Source organism: Punctularia strigosozonata (genome assembly GCF_000264995.1).
Source record: "Punctularia strigosozonata HHB-11173 SS5 unplaced genomic scaffold PUNSTscaffold_3, whole genome shotgun sequence".
Lineage (NCBI taxonomy): Eukaryota > Fungi > Basidiomycota > Agaricomycetes > Corticiales > Punctulariaceae > Punctularia > Punctularia strigosozonata.
Genome location: NW_006767435.1, coordinates 1,336,145 through 1,353,891, shown reverse-complemented (window position 1 = coordinate 1,353,891; position 17,747 = coordinate 1,336,145). Strand labels below are relative to the sequence as shown.

At 55.4% G+C, this 17,747-nt stretch overlaps 8 protein-coding genes across 8 annotated transcripts; 3 read left to right on the top strand and 5 right to left on the bottom strand.

Moving 5' to 3' along the window:
• Window positions 1-11: 11 nt before the first annotated feature.
• On the bottom strand, window positions 12-1,671 carry PUNSTDRAFT_131744 (uncharacterized protein; the record flags this gene model as incomplete). Its single annotated transcript, XM_007381048.1, has 8 exons — window positions 12-153; window positions 277-394; window positions 462-648; window positions 702-1,027; window positions 1,090-1,180; window positions 1,231-1,347; window positions 1,401-1,508; window positions 1,576-1,671. The coding sequence occupies 8 exons, from the start codon at window positions 1,669-1,671 to the stop codon at window positions 12-14; spliced, it is 1,185 nt and encodes a 394-aa protein (XP_007381110.1).
• A 180-nt stretch (window positions 1,672-1,851) lies between these two features.
• Window positions 1,852-3,565, bottom strand: PUNSTDRAFT_98740 (N-terminal nucleophile aminohydrolase; the record flags this gene model as incomplete). Its single annotated transcript, XM_007381047.1, has 11 exons — window positions 1,852-2,022; window positions 2,075-2,148; window positions 2,200-2,265; window positions 2,321-2,440; window positions 2,492-2,571; window positions 2,633-2,672; window positions 2,727-2,978; window positions 3,027-3,108; window positions 3,156-3,254; window positions 3,309-3,412; window positions 3,471-3,565. 8 exons carry the CDS (start codon window positions 3,563-3,565, stop codon window positions 2,371-2,373), a joined length of 822 nt encoding a protein of 273 aa, XP_007381109.1. The 3' UTR covers window positions 1,852-2,022; window positions 2,075-2,148; window positions 2,200-2,265; window positions 2,321-2,370.
• A 223-nt stretch (window positions 3,566-3,788) lies between these two features.
• On the bottom strand, window positions 3,789-4,977 carry PUNSTDRAFT_98737 (uncharacterized protein; the record flags this gene model as incomplete). Its single annotated transcript, XM_007381046.1, has 3 exons — window positions 3,789-4,359; window positions 4,409-4,621; window positions 4,673-4,977. The coding sequence occupies 3 exons, from the start codon at window positions 4,975-4,977 to the stop codon at window positions 3,789-3,791; spliced, it is 1,089 nt and encodes a 362-aa protein (XP_007381108.1).
• Window positions 4,978-5,225: 248 nt separating this feature from the next.
• PUNSTDRAFT_111685 (uncharacterized protein) lies at window positions 5,226-8,143 on the bottom strand (the record flags this gene model as incomplete). The annotated part of the gene is made up of 10 exons (XM_007381045.1): window positions 5,226-5,351; window positions 5,411-5,617; window positions 5,679-5,730; window positions 5,793-6,242; window positions 6,310-6,539; window positions 6,590-6,748; window positions 6,823-7,555; window positions 7,608-7,770; window positions 7,829-7,880; window positions 7,943-8,143. 10 exons carry the CDS (start codon window positions 8,141-8,143, stop codon window positions 5,226-5,228), a joined length of 2,373 nt encoding a protein of 790 aa, XP_007381107.1.
• Window positions 8,144-8,745: 602 nt separating this feature from the next.
• PUNSTDRAFT_83245 (uncharacterized protein) lies at window positions 8,746-12,979 on the top strand. Its single transcript, XM_007381044.1, has 14 exons — window positions 8,746-9,105; window positions 9,155-9,577; window positions 9,628-10,509; window positions 10,566-11,062; window positions 11,115-11,184; window positions 11,236-11,337; window positions 11,394-11,574; window positions 11,639-11,753; window positions 11,810-11,940; window positions 11,989-12,059; window positions 12,112-12,288; window positions 12,350-12,470; window positions 12,532-12,563; window positions 12,620-12,979. The coding sequence occupies exons 1-14, from the start codon at window positions 8,773-8,775 to the stop codon at window positions 12,728-12,730; spliced, it is 3,246 nt and encodes a 1,081-aa protein (XP_007381106.1). The 5' UTR covers window positions 8,746-8,772; the 3' UTR covers window positions 12,731-12,979.
• Window positions 12,980-13,491: 512 nt separating this feature from the next.
• Window positions 13,492-14,554, top strand: PUNSTDRAFT_131740 (DUF431-domain-containing protein; the record flags this gene model as incomplete). The annotated part of the gene is made up of 8 exons (XM_007381043.1): window positions 13,492-13,513; window positions 13,579-13,643; window positions 13,706-13,966; window positions 14,024-14,033; window positions 14,097-14,225; window positions 14,280-14,305; window positions 14,360-14,411; window positions 14,463-14,554. 8 exons carry the CDS (start codon window positions 13,492-13,494, stop codon window positions 14,552-14,554), a joined length of 657 nt encoding a protein of 218 aa, XP_007381105.1.
• A 153-nt stretch (window positions 14,555-14,707) lies between these two features.
• On the bottom strand, window positions 14,708-15,408 carry PUNSTDRAFT_131739 (uncharacterized protein; the record flags this gene model as incomplete). Its single annotated transcript, XM_007381042.1, has 2 exons — window positions 14,708-14,932; window positions 14,992-15,408. 2 exons carry the CDS (start codon window positions 15,406-15,408, stop codon window positions 14,708-14,710), a joined length of 642 nt encoding a protein of 213 aa, XP_007381104.1.
• A 271-nt stretch (window positions 15,409-15,679) lies between these two features.
• On the top strand, window positions 15,680-17,336 carry PUNSTDRAFT_111682 (uncharacterized protein; the record flags this gene model as incomplete). Its single annotated transcript, XM_007381041.1, has 6 exons — window positions 15,680-15,717; window positions 15,780-16,257; window positions 16,326-16,468; window positions 16,523-16,780; window positions 16,858-17,019; window positions 17,099-17,336. 6 exons carry the CDS (start codon window positions 15,680-15,682, stop codon window positions 17,334-17,336), a joined length of 1,317 nt encoding a protein of 438 aa, XP_007381103.1.
• Window positions 17,337-17,747: the final 411 nt, after the last annotated feature.

Sequence of the window (17,747 nt, the reverse complement as noted above, 5' to 3'; positions counted from 1 at the left end):
CGCAACATCGATTATTGGTCCTTCTTCTCCACCTGTTCCTTGGTCAAGTCTCCCTCTTTCTCGGGTTTCGGTGCTTCGTCATGCCACGCCCATGCTTCTTTTAATTGACACGTGCGGAACGCGGTTATGAAAAACGAAAGGATGCACGCCGGGCTGGAGAAGAAGGACGTGAGTCGTGGGACTATGCACCATTACGACAAGGCCACCCCCCGCGCGGAAGGCCGTGTCATGGCCCACGCCCACCACGCAGTGGCTGCTAGGAGGTGTATAACGTACCTGAGATATAGTAGCGCCGGCTGCGCAGCGCGGAACACATGCATCACCGTCATCGTCGTGCCCAGCCCGAGGACATAAGCAAGCAACGCCGCATTGAAGTACGGCTTAGGGTATCCACCTATCGGTCAGGTTGAACGAGGTTCATTTCGCACTGTGATAGGACGCATATCAGGAAACCTGCTTACCGCCGCTTTGAGCCTGTGAGAGAGAAGCTCGGTGGTGGTCATATCGCAGTGCCAGCGCGATGAATGTGCCCGGGATGACGATGTCGCCGAGGCCGAGCATGGTGAAGCCGCGTTCTGTGGAGAACACCAGGCTCTTGGGCCAAAGAAGCTTAATGGGGACGTCGAGGTTCGTGGCAACTTTCACCATCTGCGCAGCAGGTCAATGAGAAAGCAATATACAGATTCTGATATAGCGCGCACCACTTCCGTCCCGAACACCCACCAAATGTCATATAGGAACAGGCCGGAAAGAAGGATCGTGCCCGTCTTGAAGGAGTCAATCTTGAGCAGGCTAAGAGCATTGTGGGAGAAAGAGAGCGCAAGGATGTCCGTCAGAAGTGCGGAGCGCTTTGCATCCTTCGTCGAGGAGAATTGTTCTGAAAGGTCAGGGAAAACCGTGGGTGCCAGCGCGTGGACGGCGGCCAGAAGGGAGGGTACTAGTTCGGGGAAGGAGTATAGAACCGACGGGATGGCGCTGAGTGGAAGCAGCACAAAAGAAGGTGTGCGGAAAGATATCGATAGGAGTTCTGGAACAAGGATGGGGTGCTCAGCCGAGGACGGGCCAATGATATGTGTATTGACCGCGCACCTTTGCCACCCTTTGTCGTAAGGAAACGAACCCTGTCGTACTTCTTCCAGCGCTCTTCGCCTATTGTCCATCGATAAAGCGCAATCGATGACTTGAAGAGACGAATGAGCGGGTTCCATGGATATGAAAGCGCCTGCTCACTTTCCACACGCTAGCCACCCCAGTGATCGCAAAGTACCAGCCGAGGAACCAGTTGATCCATTCCTTTCCAAGGTACTTCACTACAAGGTACATTCCAAAAAGCGTGATGGATCCGAACTACTGAACGTTAATGTGGTCCTTAAGTGGCACACTGCTGGACATGCACGGACCACAGGAAACAGCCAGGCGTCTTCCGACGAAAGACGATCAGTGATATCTTCGTCGTCGTCGTCATCTTCCGTTCCGCCCGTGACACCTTCTTTCTTGTGCTTTGAAGCCTACCCCGTCATGGACCGTTCACCTTGAAGCTAGCGTTGAGCGAACCTCTGGCGGACCAGGACTCACAGGAATAGAACCATACGAGCCAGCCACAATCGATGTCACAGCAAGACTCAAAAGTCCAGCGTACGATGATATTAAGTCGTAGTCCGTTTCCGCCATTCCACAAGACAGCGCGGCAGCAGTGACAGAGGCAAGAGCAAAGCAAGAATATTGAGCGCGGAGGTGGTGACGTGGTGCAAGCAAAGCGGCTGTGCTCATAGAAGCTCTGTCTAGAGGTGGCGGTGCATTTCCTCCATCTCAGATCTGGGCCACGTGGTTAGTCTTACTCGGCACGCAAGGGCAGAGGTCATTACGATTACAGCAGTCGACGAGAGTGTGACAATGCGTCTCGCGATCATTAGCTAAGACCGATGAAGTAGGAGTTCAAGCAGCACCTAACGGTAAGCTTTCAATGGTTACCGAGCGAGTCCCACTGCGACCCGCGTATACGGGCCGGCGTAAAACTCGTGTCTGCATATGGCACCCGATCAGCGTAGTCATAGCAGGGGGCGAAATGACTCACTCTCGGTCGTGAATTGAGCCTCGAAGCATATGCTATCGCCATACTCTGAGTGGTAAATGCACACCATAAATGTGCTACGGATTCAAGCGTCACCAATGAGCGTTAAAAGTAAAAAGGCAGCTCACGAGTGCTTTCCTCTCTGTCTTTGGTGATCACTATCACGCCCACGTCCCAGCTTCCGAATTGGGTTTCTATGGAAAGACAACAGGTGAGATATGACGCGCAACAGTGATGCCTCACGCGTACCATGCGCGGGTTCAACAAGCACGTCTTGCAATATTGTATGGACGTCTGGTTCATTCTCCAACAGATATTTCTCGCATATGGTTCGAGCAACAGATGCCCGTATGATTCGCTCCCCTGCGCCTACGAGCTCATGCGGTCAGTCGAGTGCCGATGGAAACACACAGAACACACATGCCGGATACGCTGGAAGCAACGACGACATCACCATCATCGGATTGGCTTGCCCAGCAGCCAGCGCCGAAGACAGCCGCCTGTCAACATGCCATTGATAAGCAACGTTCTTTTCCTGCGACGCATGTTATAGCAACTAACCTCGCCTATGCGCCCGGGCATCTTGAGGAGAAGTCCGCCGCTGTACCGGAGGCATCGATACATGGGGACCTTGGGATGAGCAGGAATCATTCACCTTGAAACCCCCGCCGCAACACCTTTCTCCGAGAGCGCCACCGCGCCAACGGTGTCCTGGCGGAGATCAAGTCCACTGGGACGAGATGGGCCAGCGCCGCCGTGAATCGGGTCTCCAGTATCGTTTGATTGAGCCAGAATTTTCCAATACTTCCATTCTTCTTGCGCACGCGTTGACACCAACTCGTTCGGAGGGATCACCAGACAGCCGCGGGAAGCAGCGTAGTTATGTGCACCTGCGGACACTAGCAAACTTTTGAATCTGAGGGGAGCCGATCTTGATATATAGGAAAGCGCGTACAGTGGCGGAATTCGACCAAGTCTATCTTGCACGCCCGAATGTTCCAACACTCGACGGGCGGCAGTTATCGGGTTCTTGATGCCTTGGGTGTTGTCGGTGACGGTGCTGTCATGGAGTAAATCTACCGACCAGAGACGGCACCAACGGCTCCAAAGGCACATGTTGTGCCTTCCATAAGAGATGCGTCGCATTCCACTCCGCCATCCCATGTTAGGTTCGAACCGTATCCTGTGCAGTGTCAGTACTTTGTACGCATTGGTGATTGGGATACGCGGGAGTTACCTGCGTTGAAACATTCCGTATCTTCTAACATGGATATGGAGCCTTCGACTGCGTCAATTACTTGGGATCCGTTAGACAGAAGGTCGATGCCACGGGAACATGCGCTGACCAAGGAACCGCCGAGGTTAGCTTCAGTGTCAAAGGACACAAAGGGCAACCTACGCCTTCATATTCTCCTTGATGACTTTGTCATGTTTCGGGTCATGAAAACCTGCTCCACCATGTACAGCGACAACATAATGGGATAGAGAAGCCATGTCAAGGCCGAAGCGGCGAGCGTGGTCGCGCTCATGACACTCCCACATTATAATTATTTCACGCTCAGGGAAATAGCCGACGCGTCCATCTTCCCCTGTTCCGGACCGAACAATTCTCTACGTAGTACGGTACAACGATGACCACGGTACCAGAGGGAACAAGTCATTGATCCGCTATTTTCCAAAGCTCTACGCCGGTATATGTATCGCCTATCGCGGATGCTCATGGTCGCGTAGGCCAATCCTCCACCTCCACCCCGAACCACGTTGGCAGCAGACTCCACAATTCCCTTCTCGCATCGTCGACAACTCCTGCATACACCATTCTGCACGGCTCACACGTGCGCGGAAGAGGTTGCAAAGGATGTCCCGTCTTCACGTCTCTCGTCTGCAACATCAAACTATGCCCGATCGCGTAAAGCACGTCTGAGTTGCGGTTGCACACCAGCCCGTTCACGTCCCGCACGAGCTCGAACGTCACCGTTTCGAACGCCATGGTGCACTCCGAGCGTCTCACTATCGCGCCCTCTGCTGAAAGCAACAACCGATTCAGGCACTCTTCCGACGCTTGGCGACCCTCGAGCTCGTTGACGATGAAGGTAGAGAGGAAGCGGGCGGCGTGTTCGCGGCCTTGCAGCATGCGGAGAAGGTCCTCTTGCGCGAGACGGTGATGTTTGGAATCGTTCGCTTTGTATCCCGACGCAGCTTCGCTGGGGAGGTAGCGGCAGAGGTCGTAGAACGCCGACGGGAGGAGGCCAGGCGCACCGACCTCCCGCGCGAGGTTGATGACGAGACTGGACGAAGCATCAGCGACGGATTTCATGAAGGAAGGATGCAGAGTACATCGGGTACGGGAGCGATATGCACGGCGCATACAGCCCCGACGGATTGGTCGCCTCGATCTCCCTCGTCTCCCACTCCTCCAAGGTCTTCGGCCAGGATCGCGCGAACCCGGCGAGCACAGCCGACCGGAGGTGCTTCACGTCATATTTGGTCGACAGCCTCAGTACGCCTGCGGCGCGCGCGAAATCGTGAGCGTCGCATCGTATATCCGATCTACGACTACGAGGTTAGCTGTGCCTTGTATCAGCTCTTTCCGCGTCTCACACTCCATCGTAGATGGCGGCAAGGAAGTAAGCCATATCATCTCCGCTGTCGTCGCATTGCACAACGGGGTATTCTTCGGTGGTGGGTGGGGTTCGATCCCTGATTTCCTTGATCGTCGAGCTTAGAACCTCCGAGTGTCGACAGAGTACACCAGAATGAACGAGAAAATACTGGGCGCCAGCAACGACAGCGACGTTGCCATCCGCGAAGCACAGATCTGGGTAGCGAGACGGCCCCCCCGGTCTGCCAAGTTTGGGTCGATGCGGGGAATGTCGATTGGTGCCGAAGTCGTCAACGGGTTCCATCTTGCAGGTGCTTATGCTCAGACGCTGTACGAGAGGAGGTTAGACTGTAGAGTGAGCAACCACACCCAGAAACTTGTTCCAGCCCCTCCGCGTCCACCTTGACACCTGTTTGTAAGGTTGACGTCCGTGACATCTGACGACGCCCTCATGATTGTGAGCCTCGCGAGGTCGATGAACGGTCAGAAAGCGCAAGCCCAAGTTGCACGAGCGTGTGTACAACGCCAAAAAATACAATGAGGTGCAACACATCATTTCGGTGGTGGGGCTTCCTCATCGATATTCTCTCCCTTCTGGAGCTTCTGGATATAATGATCGATGGTGGCCTTGTGTATGCGATGATGTTCCTGCCATCCTTTCCATGGATGATGAGGATGCTATAAAACGAGTGAGACCTCAACATATGGATTTGCACAGAAGAGTGAAGAGCTCGCACCTCTCGCGCAAAGTTCTGGAATATCTTATCGCTCGTGCCCTCGGGCCGGTGGAAGAAGAACTTGGCGAGCAAGACGTCGTCGGCATGGCTATACCGCATCTTCTTCTCCGGCGCCTGAGGCAGCGGGGCGTCTTCCGCCGAGCGGAAGAATTCGTGCTTATGCCTTCGCCAGAACTTCATCCACGACGCTCGGGAATGATGAGGAGCCTACGACACGATGCGCCAAGCTCAGTCCAATCGCGATCGTAAGTCACCCAGGATCTCGTACCTTCGTGGCAACATCTCGCCAAAAGGCGACCATATCCATCCGTCCTTGTGACCTGCCACGCCCATCGAAGTCAGCACGGAATCCCAAGCGTCGAGATTGGAGACTTAAACTCACTGCCGATACTCGTAAAACCTGACCAGGAACTGCGTGTCCTCTTCGGTGAACGCGACGCCCTTCCCCGTCGTGCTCCGGAACAGCGCCTTGGGCGGCGTTGGCGATCGGTCCCTCTGAGGCCCTCCCGGTCCCGCTCTGCCCCCCTGCGTCATGCCATGACCAAGTGTCGGTATGCCCACCCCGAAGTCGATCGCGGCACTGGGCCCGTCCGTGTCCTGATCCATGTCCATCGGCATACCGTGGCGAGGGACGGACGAAGAGGGACCAGCGGTGGGGGCGGAAGGCCCAGGTCCAAACGGCGCTTCGTCCATGTCCATGTCGGCGCCGTCTTGCATCATATCTTCGTCTCCGCCGTCGGGGGCCGTGCCGTCTTGAGCACGAGTGTTGTCCATGGCATACCCGCCGAGCCGGATTTGGTGCTTGTTGCAATACCTTCTCCATGAGTAAAACCTAAATGTGTATCCGACTCAGCCTCGGACGAGGGCGCAATCGTCGCGAGGAAGGGCTGAGGACGTACGTGTGGTGAGGCGCCTTGACCGCGACACGTTCGCAAATCTCGCGCAGGGAGAGGACGAGGCCTTGTTCCTGGCAGTAGTCGATGTACTTTTTGAGGTAGAGCACGTCATCGGAGGTGAAGAGGTTGCCGCCGTAAGTGCTCTTGATGACACGCGTCGGAGGCGTCGGCGAGCGCTGCGGCGGGTTGCGCCGGTTCGCCACGAGCGCGGTAGGTGGAGGTGCAGGGGCGGGCTACATGAAAAGAGTCGGCGCTGCATATGCTGCATCAATAGAGAGCGAACCTGTGTGCGTGCCCGTTTCCGCCCGCGAGGTTTGTCGGTAGGCTCTGAGGAGGGTCCTACTCCTACATCAGGCTGTTCGGGTTGAGCTGCAGCTTCTGCAGCTGGGTCGGGGGCAGGTTCTTCCATGTACGGATCCTGAGTTTGGTAGGCGGTGTGGTACTGTCATCGATTTTGTGAGTATACGCATAATAATGCCATGGAGTGTGAGCCACGGATGGAAGGGGTGTCCTTACGGGTTCTTCGTAGTAATCGTTCGGCCCATTAACCCATGGAGCGGGTGCACCAGTGGCTGTACGGTCATCGGTGTATCTGTAGTCGTACGGGCTAGGTGCCACCATAGTAGGGTTCGCGTTTTGCGGAGGGGGTTGGGCTTGAGGGTGGTATGCGCCCCATTCCGGAGGGCGGGCAGGCATCATGTGCGGGCCGGGGTGGTGGTGCATCTGGTGTGGGGCAACGTGTCCATGCCAGGGGTGGGTGTGTTGCGCTGTGGGCACCGCGGGATCTTGATGTGGGACAGGAGGGGGTACGAACAGTTGAGGGTAGAAGGTGTGCGGAGGAGGAGGGGCTGGGATTTGCATGTGATGCGGAGGGGCGTGGTGGGCGACATGTGGCTGGGGCTGAGGCTGGGGTTGGTGAGGGGGAGGTGCTTGTGGGAGCTGGAGCTGAGGGTCGACGTTCGGAATGGAGGGACCGGGTACGGGCTGGACCGGGTGATGTTGTGGTTGTGGTGGGGCTTGAGATTGGGGGATGGGCGCGGCTGGCTGGATTTGCGTCGGTTGTGCTTGTTGTTGACGTTGCGCAGTACGCCGCCGACGAGGTTGGGTCTGAGATGGACCGGGAACCGTTTGTGTTTGCAACGGAGGAATCGCTTGTGGTATGGCCTCGGAGCTGTTAGAGGGCGAGGTAGTTGGACCGGGCTGGATCGAGGCTGGAGCGGGTACAGGTTGAGTAGGCCGAGGAACGACGCTAGGAAATATCGTCAATGGCAACTCGGTTTCTGACTGACCTCTGCACGTACGTTTCTGTTCCAGTCACTTTGCAGCCCGCCCAGTTGTGCTGGAATGTTTGCAGGGCGCCTGCTTTGACGCATTCCTGGATCCAACGAGCATCGAGGACAACCTTGCCCTTCTTCCCGACGTATTGTCGGTACAGATTTTGACCAGATTCTTGCTGAGGGTCGACTACAGGTGACATATCATATCGGGTAAATGTTCGTGTCCTTCAAAGGACCGGACATACCGAGGATATACGACACGCCGCTGTAGCCGGGCGCCACGATGCCTCCATGATTCTGTCAACATCGAGCACGATCAACGTGATGTCCATTGAGGAACAGTTGGCGCAAGTGCGTACGTTGATCAACTCGACGATAGCCTCCCGATCGGGAACGTCTTTCTCAACGAACATCGAGAGCGGGGTGCCCATGATGAGGTCGACGAAGATCGTCTCGCCCTCGTCGGCATCATTGTTGCTACTGTGTTGTTGTTGCTCCGTGGACTGTTCATCGGGTGCCGGTTGGGCGCGGTGGGCGCGACGGACGCGTGGAGGTGCCATGGGTCCAGATTCAGATCGCGGACGAGGGCGGGGGTGGTAGGAGTCCCTGGAGGAGGGAGTCCGGCCGTGGGAAGGTCAGCGCAGTGGCGGTGCCAATTATTTCGGGTTTCCTTGCCCGGGTACGTTCAAGTTGGCTCGAATGAAGTCGAGCATGCAGATGCGAAGCATATTCCTGCATTTCCTACAGCAGCCCTGCAGCTTGCATTTGCTATCTCAATCGTCGCGTTCTAACGCCTAGCTGCCACCGATGACCGTGTTCCTTAGCATCATACCGGTAACTCAATGCCCTCCTTTGCTGTGGGACTCGAAGCTGCCACGCAAGCTCCAGATACGCTTTAGACACGGTCCACACTACCATCTGAGCGCTTCACCAAAACTTCAGCCCAGTCCCACTCTCCTATCTGCTGGAATCGCTCCGTGCAGTTTCCCTCGCGCCAGATCTCTGACCTTCGCCTGAGAAAATGCCTGTCCGGCGCGAGACCCGGCGGTGCCATCATATGTTTCCAGATTGATGACGTCGGGTTCACCTTCACGCGTCCCAACTTCCCCGCGCGTCGCGTTCGAGTTTCTTCTCCATTCCTCCTTCTCTTTCCCCGCCCTCACCGTCTTATCGCTCTCTGTTGCCCGCCATGTCGAAAGCGCAGAAAATGAAAGACAGGCTGTTTGGCAAGACCGCCGCGAGCAACGGCGGCGACGGGACGGCTCGCGCCGGCTCAGATCCATCGCTTACCATCCAGATCCCGAAGCCCGCTGTGATCACCTCCAGCCCAACGCCGCCCAAGGTATCGAAACCGCCGGCGCCGACAGTGCAGGACGAGCGTGATGGCCGCCCTTATCGTGAACGTCTGCTCGAGAAGCTCGGGACCAAGTACGATGGCGCCGAACGGTATCGACTTGATCAAGACGATGCCAGGAAAAAGCACTGGAAGCGCTGGGGTCCGTATCTCAGCGAGCGGCAGTGGGTAAGTGAAGATCGATGCGCATATACTCCGATGTTTCATGCACGTACAGGCAACGGTGCGGGAGGACTATTCCGAAAACGGCGACGCCTGGTCGCACTTCCCGCACGAGCACGCTCGCTCGCGCGCATATCGCTGGGGCGAAGATGGTATCGCCGGCATCTCCGACAACCATCAGCGTATATGCTTCGCGCTGGCCCTCTGGAACGGTCAGGATCCCATCCTCAAGGAGCGTCTGTTCGGTGTCACCGGCCACCAGGGTAACCACGGCGAGGACGTCAAGGAATTGTACTACTACCTGGACTCAACGCCGACGCACTCGTATATGAAGTTCCTGTACAAATACCCTCAAAAGGCGTATCCGTATGAGGAGCTTATCAAGGAAAACCAGAACCGCAGCCGCGAGGTGACCGAATACGAGATCATGGACACGGGCCTGTTTGACGAAGACAGGTACTGGGACGTGTTTGTCGAGGTAGGTAAACGCTGTCACATGACGCAGGACATGCTAACGCCTATTTTCAGTACGCCAAAGATGAAGAGGATCCAGACAGTATATATATTCGCATCACAACATACAATCGCGGCCCAGAACCCGCAACGCTGCACGTTATCCCCCAGCTATGGTTTACGAACACCTGGTCCTGGCCCGCACAGAAACCGCCGATGCCCTCACTCCGCCGCGCGGGTGACAACGTTATTACCGCATCGCACCCAACCTTTGGCAAGACGCACCTCTACACCTTGCCATCCCCGCCGCCCGTTGGCCCGCAGCCGGATGCCGTGCTTGATGAGGACGTGACGATCGAGCCTGAGCTGATGTTCACCGAGAACAACACCAACTTCCATCGGCTATACGGAGGGCAAAACGATGCGCAGTACGTCAAGGACGCATTCCACGACCACATTGTGCATTCCCACCGGCCGCAGTGTGATCCGGAGCACTACTTCGAGACGAAGGTACACTCGCGCCAGGACTCGCGGTACGAGGATGACAGCACACCGGAAGAAGGCCCAAGGACGCCGTTCCCTGGCCCAAACTACGTCAACCCTGAGGGACGGGGTACGAAGGCGGGCGCGCACTATACGTTCGAGGACGTGCCCCCTCATGGTGGCTGCGCGGTTGTACGCCTGAAGCTGACGCCGCGCACGCCAGCGCAGGACCCGTCGATCGAAGATGAGGGTCTGTTTGACGAGACACTCGAGGAGCGCCGCCAGGAAGCCGACGAGTTTTACTCGAAGCTCGTCTTGGGCCCGATCAGCGACGACTTGAAGCAGATCATGCGCCAAGCCTTGGGTGGTATGATGTGGACCAAGCAATACTATCAGTTCATACAGAAGCCCTGGATGGAGGGTGATCCGGCGCAGCCGCCCCCACCTCCGGGAAGGAAGTATGTCAGGAACAGGGTAAGCGGAGTCAATTTCTATTGGGGTTTCCCAGAGGAAACTGATCAGTCGTATAGGACTGGAAACACCTCCATATAGCCGACATCCTCTCCATGCCGGACAAGTGGGAGTACCCGTTCTTCGCGGCGTGGGACACGGCGTTTCACTGCCTGCCCCTAGCGGTCGTCGACCCGAGCTTCGCGAAGAAGCAGCTTGATCTGCTCACGCGCGAGTGGTACATGAAGCCGGACGGGCAGATCCCCGCCTACGAGTGGAATTTTGGGGACGTGAACCCGCCTGTGCACGCGTGGGCGACGTTCCGGGTGTTCAAGATCGAGCGCAAGCTGTTTGGGCGTGAGGACTACGCGTTCCTGGAGCGCGTGTTTCAGAAACTGCTGCTGAACTTTACGTGGTGGGTAAACCGGAAGGACCAGGATGGGAACAATATCTTCGAGGGTGGGTTCCTTGGGTTGGATAACATTGGTGTGTTTAACCGCTCGGAACCGTTGCCTACGGGTGGTACGCTCCGGCAAGCGGACGGGACCGCGTGGATGGCGTTCTACTGCCTCAATATGTCAGTTCTTTATCAGTTCTTCTATGAATTGTGTGTTAACCGGTCGATCTAGGCTCAACATCGCGTTGGAGCTGGCGAAGAAAAACCCAGTATACGAGGATATCGCATCTAAGTTCTTCGAGGTATGCTAAACTTCACCGTACTTGGTTGAACATCGCTCAGACTCATTCCAGCATTTCATATTCATTGCGGATGCCATGACCTTCCGTGGGACCGGCGACGACGAATTCAGTCTCTGGAACGAAGAAGATGGGATGTACTACGATGCTATCCAGGTGCGTGCACTGAATACCGTGGGCGATGCCCGTCGTGCTCAGCCTGCCTTTCTCAGTACTCACCGGGCAACTCGATGCAACTGCCCGTGCGGTCGCTCGTTGGGCTGATACCACTTTATGCGACGCTTGTGCTCGAACCAAATGTCATCGACCGCTTCCCAGGTTTTAAGAAGCGTATGGAGTGGTTCATCGACAACCGGCCAGAGCTTTCGGACCGCACCATGGCGAACATGAAGGGTGTGTAGTCCACCTCAGCTCTGTGATAGATGAGTTTTGATCGATGGCTGTCGCGCTTGATCAGCCGGTGGTAAGGGTCAACGAAGGTTGCTGGCGTTGGCGAGCAAGGAGCGCTTGGTCAGGATTTTGGAGAAGATGCTCGATGAAGACGAGTTCTTGAGCGAGTATGGCATTCGCTCGTATGTGGACCCAGTTTCCATGGCTATCACTTACGGCTAACCCTTTCTTTCCTCAGTCTTTCGAAGTACCACAATGAGCACCCCTGGGGAATGGACGTCAACGGACAGCGCTACGAGGTCAACTACTGGCCTGGCGATTCCAAGTCTGGCATGTTCGGCGGCAACTCGAACTGGAGAGGGCCAATTTGTGAGTGTCTACTAAAAAAACACGCGTTCGGTGCCTGACGGCGCGCAGGGCTTGCCGTCAACTTCATCCTGATTGAGAGCTTGCAACGATTCTACCAATACTACGGCGATGACGTCCAGGTACGCAGTTCGCATCTCATTCGTGCCGCTTATGCTGAGGAACGCGAACAAGGTGGAATGTCCCACCGGGAGTGGTGATTACATGAACCTTGTTGGCGTCGCGGAGGAGATTCAGCACCGGATCATCCACATCTTCAGTCGCGATATGGATGGCAGGCGCGCGACGAATGGTGGTAACCCGAAGTTGGACTTCGACCCTCACTTCCGTGATTATGTGTGGTTCTACGAGGTTCGTCACATCCACAACGGGTGGTCACTGAGTCTGTCCGTGCTGACAGTGGATCGTGTAGTTCTTCCACGGCGACGATGGTCGCGGTCTCGGCGCGTCCCACCAGACTGGCTGGTCTGGCCTTGTAGCGTACCACATCCTTCAGAGTGGTGCTAGTTGTCGACTGCCGAAGACGCCAAAGAGTGAGTGTTGCTTATGTTCTGCATAGTCGTTGGGATTCTGATCATAGCGCTCGCTTTCTAGCTCCCCGTAGTCTTGCGCGTCACTACTTCGACGTTAGTATTCTCTTGAGACTCCTTGACGTCGTCTACGATGCTGACGCGACGCTCAGGAAAACATTGACTCCCGATCGGAGTTCGGTGATGACCCTCAGTCTTTGTTCAGTGCCAGGAGCGCGGCCGAGCTCAACACGCTTGGTGATATTTCTCCCGACGCTCTGTAAGGGCATCGTTCTGGATCAGAGAAAGGACAGTGCCTTCAGTTAGATGATTGAGCATGCGGTACAAATGCGCAAGATGGGCGGATAGATTACATAGTTTTCCTCGCTGTTTTCATCACCGTTATACGTGGAGTCGCAAAACGCATCGTGTACATCGTGGACTTGCTACATAGTGGTTTGGCTATTGTTTGTAACGTACCATTCGCGGAGTGTTGTAGACTTGCGGTTATCGAATAGAACATGAAATGTGATCGATCCTTCATTGGAAGACGGAATACTTAGTGTGGCCTATGTAACTACGTTGTATGCGTTCACGGTCCTTCCGTCAAGCTGGACCAAACACTCGCCTGGTCCGTGCGCGACCCCTGGTATATAACCCTCCTCCCGACTTACGAACAACTCATACTTACCTTGAAGGCGTGCTCCCCTTCATGTCCTGGGAGTGCGGGCTGTTGGGCCTTCCCAGAGCACGGCGACCTTGTCCATACAGGAAGGAACGGCGGCTTGTATGTGCTTCGGCGCATGCACTTTCTAAATATTTCCCTGTCCTGCTTCGGCCCTCGGGCTGGGCAGGCCTTTTTCTTTGTTTCTGGATGGTGCTAACCCTAACCATAAAATATTCACATCGGGCAGTTTGTAAATAATCTGTAAATAAGAATAAAGTATATCCTACCATTAAGTATTCACGGTCATGTGAGGGCGTCCTGCAGAAAGCTGTTTTGCACTGTGCAGTGACCTCCATCGAGCAAGCTGTCCTTACCACAATGGGATACTCGTACATCATCGGTTGGTAGTATGTTGTTGCAGCTATGGGCGAACCCTCATGCTTACGAGCTTGCGGCTATCGATAGAGCACATGGAGGCCGACGACCATACGCCGAAGGCTCTCCCGGAATGGGTTGAACTCGAATATAAGGTGCATGGAACACCGGGTCACTGCACAGGATGGGTCAGACTAAATTGCGATCCATGCAGTAGCATATGCTCGCGCTTGCAGGCAAGGACAGCACTGTGCACTTTACCCATCTTTCGGACAGCTCCGCTCGCTCGCTGTTGTCCTCTCTCAACGCATCGTCGGATCCATCGACAGCTAAAGGAGCAGCACATACCGACGACATCCTGAGCTGGCTGAAATCTCAATCCATCTCGATTGACCAAGTTTGTCTCCTCGACCCGAAAGCGACCTCTGCGTTGACACCCGAGGATGGCAACGGGGTTTTTTCTTGCTTCTTATTCGGTGTAAGCAACGCATCCTCCTCTTAAGATATTCAACACATGGTCTGACCAAAATAACAGGGCATACTTGGTAAGTCAGGACAAGCGGCGCTGCAACGCCGGGATTGAATATGTCCTGGGATGAATCGCTCAGGTGATGATCCTCCGCGTGATCGCACATCGGAGCTGCGAGTGCTTGGATTCCCGACCCGCCATCTGGGATCGATACAGATGACAACGGATACCGCACTGGGAGTCACCAAAAAAGTAGTCGATGATAAGGGTGTGTCATCTCCTTTCTTATTGGGACGAAGGACTGGAAGCTTTTGTGTTTTAGTTCCGCTTGACAAGATACCGTATATCGTACGCTGTTGAATAGTACTTAGGGAGTTGTCTGCTGAACGTATTCTGCGTCAGGATTACCCAACGATCACCTTCTCGGCGAACGAGAGCGTTGAGATGCCATTCAGTGAGTCAGTACCCCAATCAGATGAATCCATAGCTCATTGCGAATAAACAGGGTACATGGCGACAGGGGACAATAAACCATTGCTACCTCCAGGAATGAAAGACCATCTGAAGAAAGACTTGGACCAAAGCTTCGAGTTTTGAGGAATCATCCTGGTCAGTATTGTACTTTAGATCTACGGAATGTCTATTTATGTCGTTATATTGTATATAGGTACATTGCTACGGTAATCATGCGTTACTCTTACATTTGCACATGTTCGTGTCGCGTCGTCAATGAAACTTCTAACCCGTCAATCACAAATCCGACCAGATTCCAACGCCGACTAAACCAACCCAGCCATCCGAAAGACGTCCAACCAAAACGTACAACACCTTCTCCGGGGTCTCCGAACTTTTGGCCAAGAACGCATAGCGGTCCTTCAGTTGTTGCAAGAGAGACGTCAGATGAGAGAACGCCTCGCCCGTGCCGGATGTCGTCTTCGGGAGACCCGTGGATGGATCGAGCGGTATTGGTTCAATCTAGCAAGTCGCGCATCAGCAACATGAACATGTTCTTTTGATGAATAGTCGATACGCACCCCTTCCTTCCAGTGCACGAGTCCCAACGCCTCCAGAACCTTTCCCTCGTGACCAGGTCCGTATTCACCGTCACCCAAAAAGACAGCAACGTCACCGTACTCGTCGCTCTCGCTCGATTGACCAGCGAGCATGCTTCCGCACGCCGTAGCAAATGCAGCCTCCGCTACGGCGCGCCCGAAATCGCCGGTGGCTTGGAGCGATGCCGTCGATGGCGATACGTCGGCTGCGACGAGTGCCAAGTGCTCGTCACTGAACGACGGCGGCTTCAAGGTCTTTTTCGAGCCATAGATAGCCATGAGAGTCGCTCGCATAGCAGACATGGCTGCTTCGCCTCCGGCTGCCGATAAATTCCGAGCAACTAATTCTGAGTTATGCTGGGAGAGGTTGAAGATAGGGTGCAGCGTTGGGTTGGACATGGCCAATGGTCTAGTGTTCGTGACACAAAAGCAGCGTTTGGATAGAAACCCAACCGAATACAAACGTTGCAAGAAAGTGGGCGGAGGAAGTCGCATGCAAAGATACGGATTCCCGAGTCGGCGCGTAGCGGCGTAACGCGTCCCAGCGGCACCGGCAGGTGGCCGAGCTCCAGACATTTCTTTCTCATCCTCTTTCCTTCGTGTCCACTCTAATCCGTGTCCTTTCCAACTTCATTATTGGAGAGTTGTCGCGAGCTTTGGCATCAGTTGTATGATTCGCTCGTTTCGTCGAGATGGGTTGGTGGCGAGGTGCGAATTTTCAGCTTCGTTGTGCAGCACTCGCGGGTTCTGAGTTTTGACCCCTTCTGAAGATCCGTAGTCGCGTGTCCAAGGAGGCGGGCAGCCCAATATGCTGGCCGGATACACCTCCAACAATCTATCTACGCTCAGCAGTTAGGGATAAGGCTGTTGTCTACGCCGCCGCCATTACCAGAAGGCTCCACTTCGGGGCCTGTGGTACCACCTCCGCCCTCCGCCGTTCGCAAGCCCAAGGCTGAGTTGCGCCCAGGTCCTGTGAAAGTGCCCCAGTCGCAAGCCGATGACTCGCAAGGATCGTCGGCTTCAACAGCCACCAACGGTACCACACCCCTGGCTTCGGAGAAGCTGCAACAGATACAGCCCACCAGGACGCCGCCCAAGGAGATGCCGAAGCCGCCGCCGACGCAAGGTTCGGTGTTGTCGGTGATGAAGGAGGACATACAGGACGCGATGCGACGTGGAGTGATGGTGCCGACGCCTGAAGATGCGAACGTCTTCCAGAAGGTTTGGCATCCGCTGAAGGAGGTTTCGGTAAGCTACCTACAGCGCCTCAGATATAATCTCTGCGGATATGTTCAAATGTGTCCCTTCTCTTCCAGAAATTCTACTTCCGAGGCATCAAGAAGATATGGAAGAATGGCAGCAAAGTGTCGGCCATACGCAAGCGAGTGGCAGACGGGGGAGAACCGTTGACGCGAAAAGAGGCCCTATTCATCCGTACTCATCGGCAGGATGTCCTGAAGTGCGTTGTCCATTGTGGACTGTACGTAGCCAGATACTGACGTCCGTTGTACAGGATGATACCCTTCGTCGTGACAATCATTGTTCTTGAAGAGCTCATCCCGCTCATCGTGTTGTATGCCCCCTTCATGCTTCCGAGCACCTGCATTCTGCCCTCGCAGCGGGAACGGATAGCCTCCAAGGCCCAGGACAAGCAAGTGCTCTACTACCATGCGCTCCGGCCGGACTTCGAGGTCGTGCGGCAGCAGGGTAACCCCGACCATTTTGTCCCTATCAGTGCATTATCGAGCACGTCGTCCAGGGCGCTTTGCGGGTGAGTCGTCAGCTCCGTGCACTCGCCCGGACTCCAACTGCTCTCCTGGACAGCCTCTGATTATACTCTGTGGATAGGCTCTTAGCGATATCCGAGTTTGGTCCCCCGCCGATACGGCGGCGACGGCTACATCGCTACCTGTCCTACATCGCACAGGACGATGATCTCCTGCGTAAGGAGAACTACGGCGCGAACCTCACTCAAACCGAGCTCGCCAGCGCTCTACGGGAACGTGGGATGTACGTGTTCTTCAGCAGACTACGTTCTCGTCTCGTGCTCACCATCGTTTCTGCCCTGTCTCCTCGGTTGGATCACCAGTCCGACGAAAGGATTGACATCCCAAGACATGGCTCTTCGCCTGCAATATTGGCTCGTCGAGGCCGATAAGATCCAACCCGTCCCCGAATCCGGGAAAGGTCAAGCGGAGGCCCTTCCCGCCGCACCAGGGGATGCCGTCAGCCGTCGAGTTTTCCTCGCATCCACGATGGCCGCGCTCCGGTACTCGGTTTCCTTTGGAACGAACGGGCGAACTCCGATCCTCACAGTCGTGTCATAGCCGAGCCCGCATGTTCTTACATCTACATTCATAGCTGTTAATCGCCTATCCACTGCTCATTGCTCCTAATTCTCTGAAGACCATTCATGCCTGGTGGCCTCGTGCTGGTAATGGAGTGGAGCCGTCCAACACATCTTGCCCCGCTCTCGTCGGCCGAAGCGCCGCTATTCTTGAGATCTCGCAGCGGGGACCAACGAAGGATCCGGAGACAACCGCGGCTGCGCGTCGGGACGTCTGGTCGTTCATCTTCATATTCTTTCGCGAGCGATGGCAAGTTCACATACGTTCATGAACGGGAGAAGAGCGGCTTAGTGTGGGTCGCGTCCCCCAACCATATCATCGTCCGAGACGATTTGGTATTGCGGTTTTCAATCGCGGTATACCGGAACGTACTTAACGGGCATACTTTGT

Bases quoted from the DNA above. Each gene is read 5' to 3' on its own strand.
- PUNSTDRAFT_83245 (XM_007381044.1), top strand. From the start codon at position 8,773: ATGTCGAAAGCGCAGAAAATGAAAGACAGGCTGTTTGGCAAGACCGCC. The intron at 11,754-11,809 runs GTATGTGGACCC...TTCTTTCCTCAG, and splicing joins AGCGAGTATGGCATTCGCTC to TCTTTCGAAGTACCACAATG. The intron at 12,060-12,111 runs GTACGCAGTTCG...AACGCGAACAAG, and splicing joins ACTACGGCGATGACGTCCAG to GTGGAATGTCCCACCGGGAG.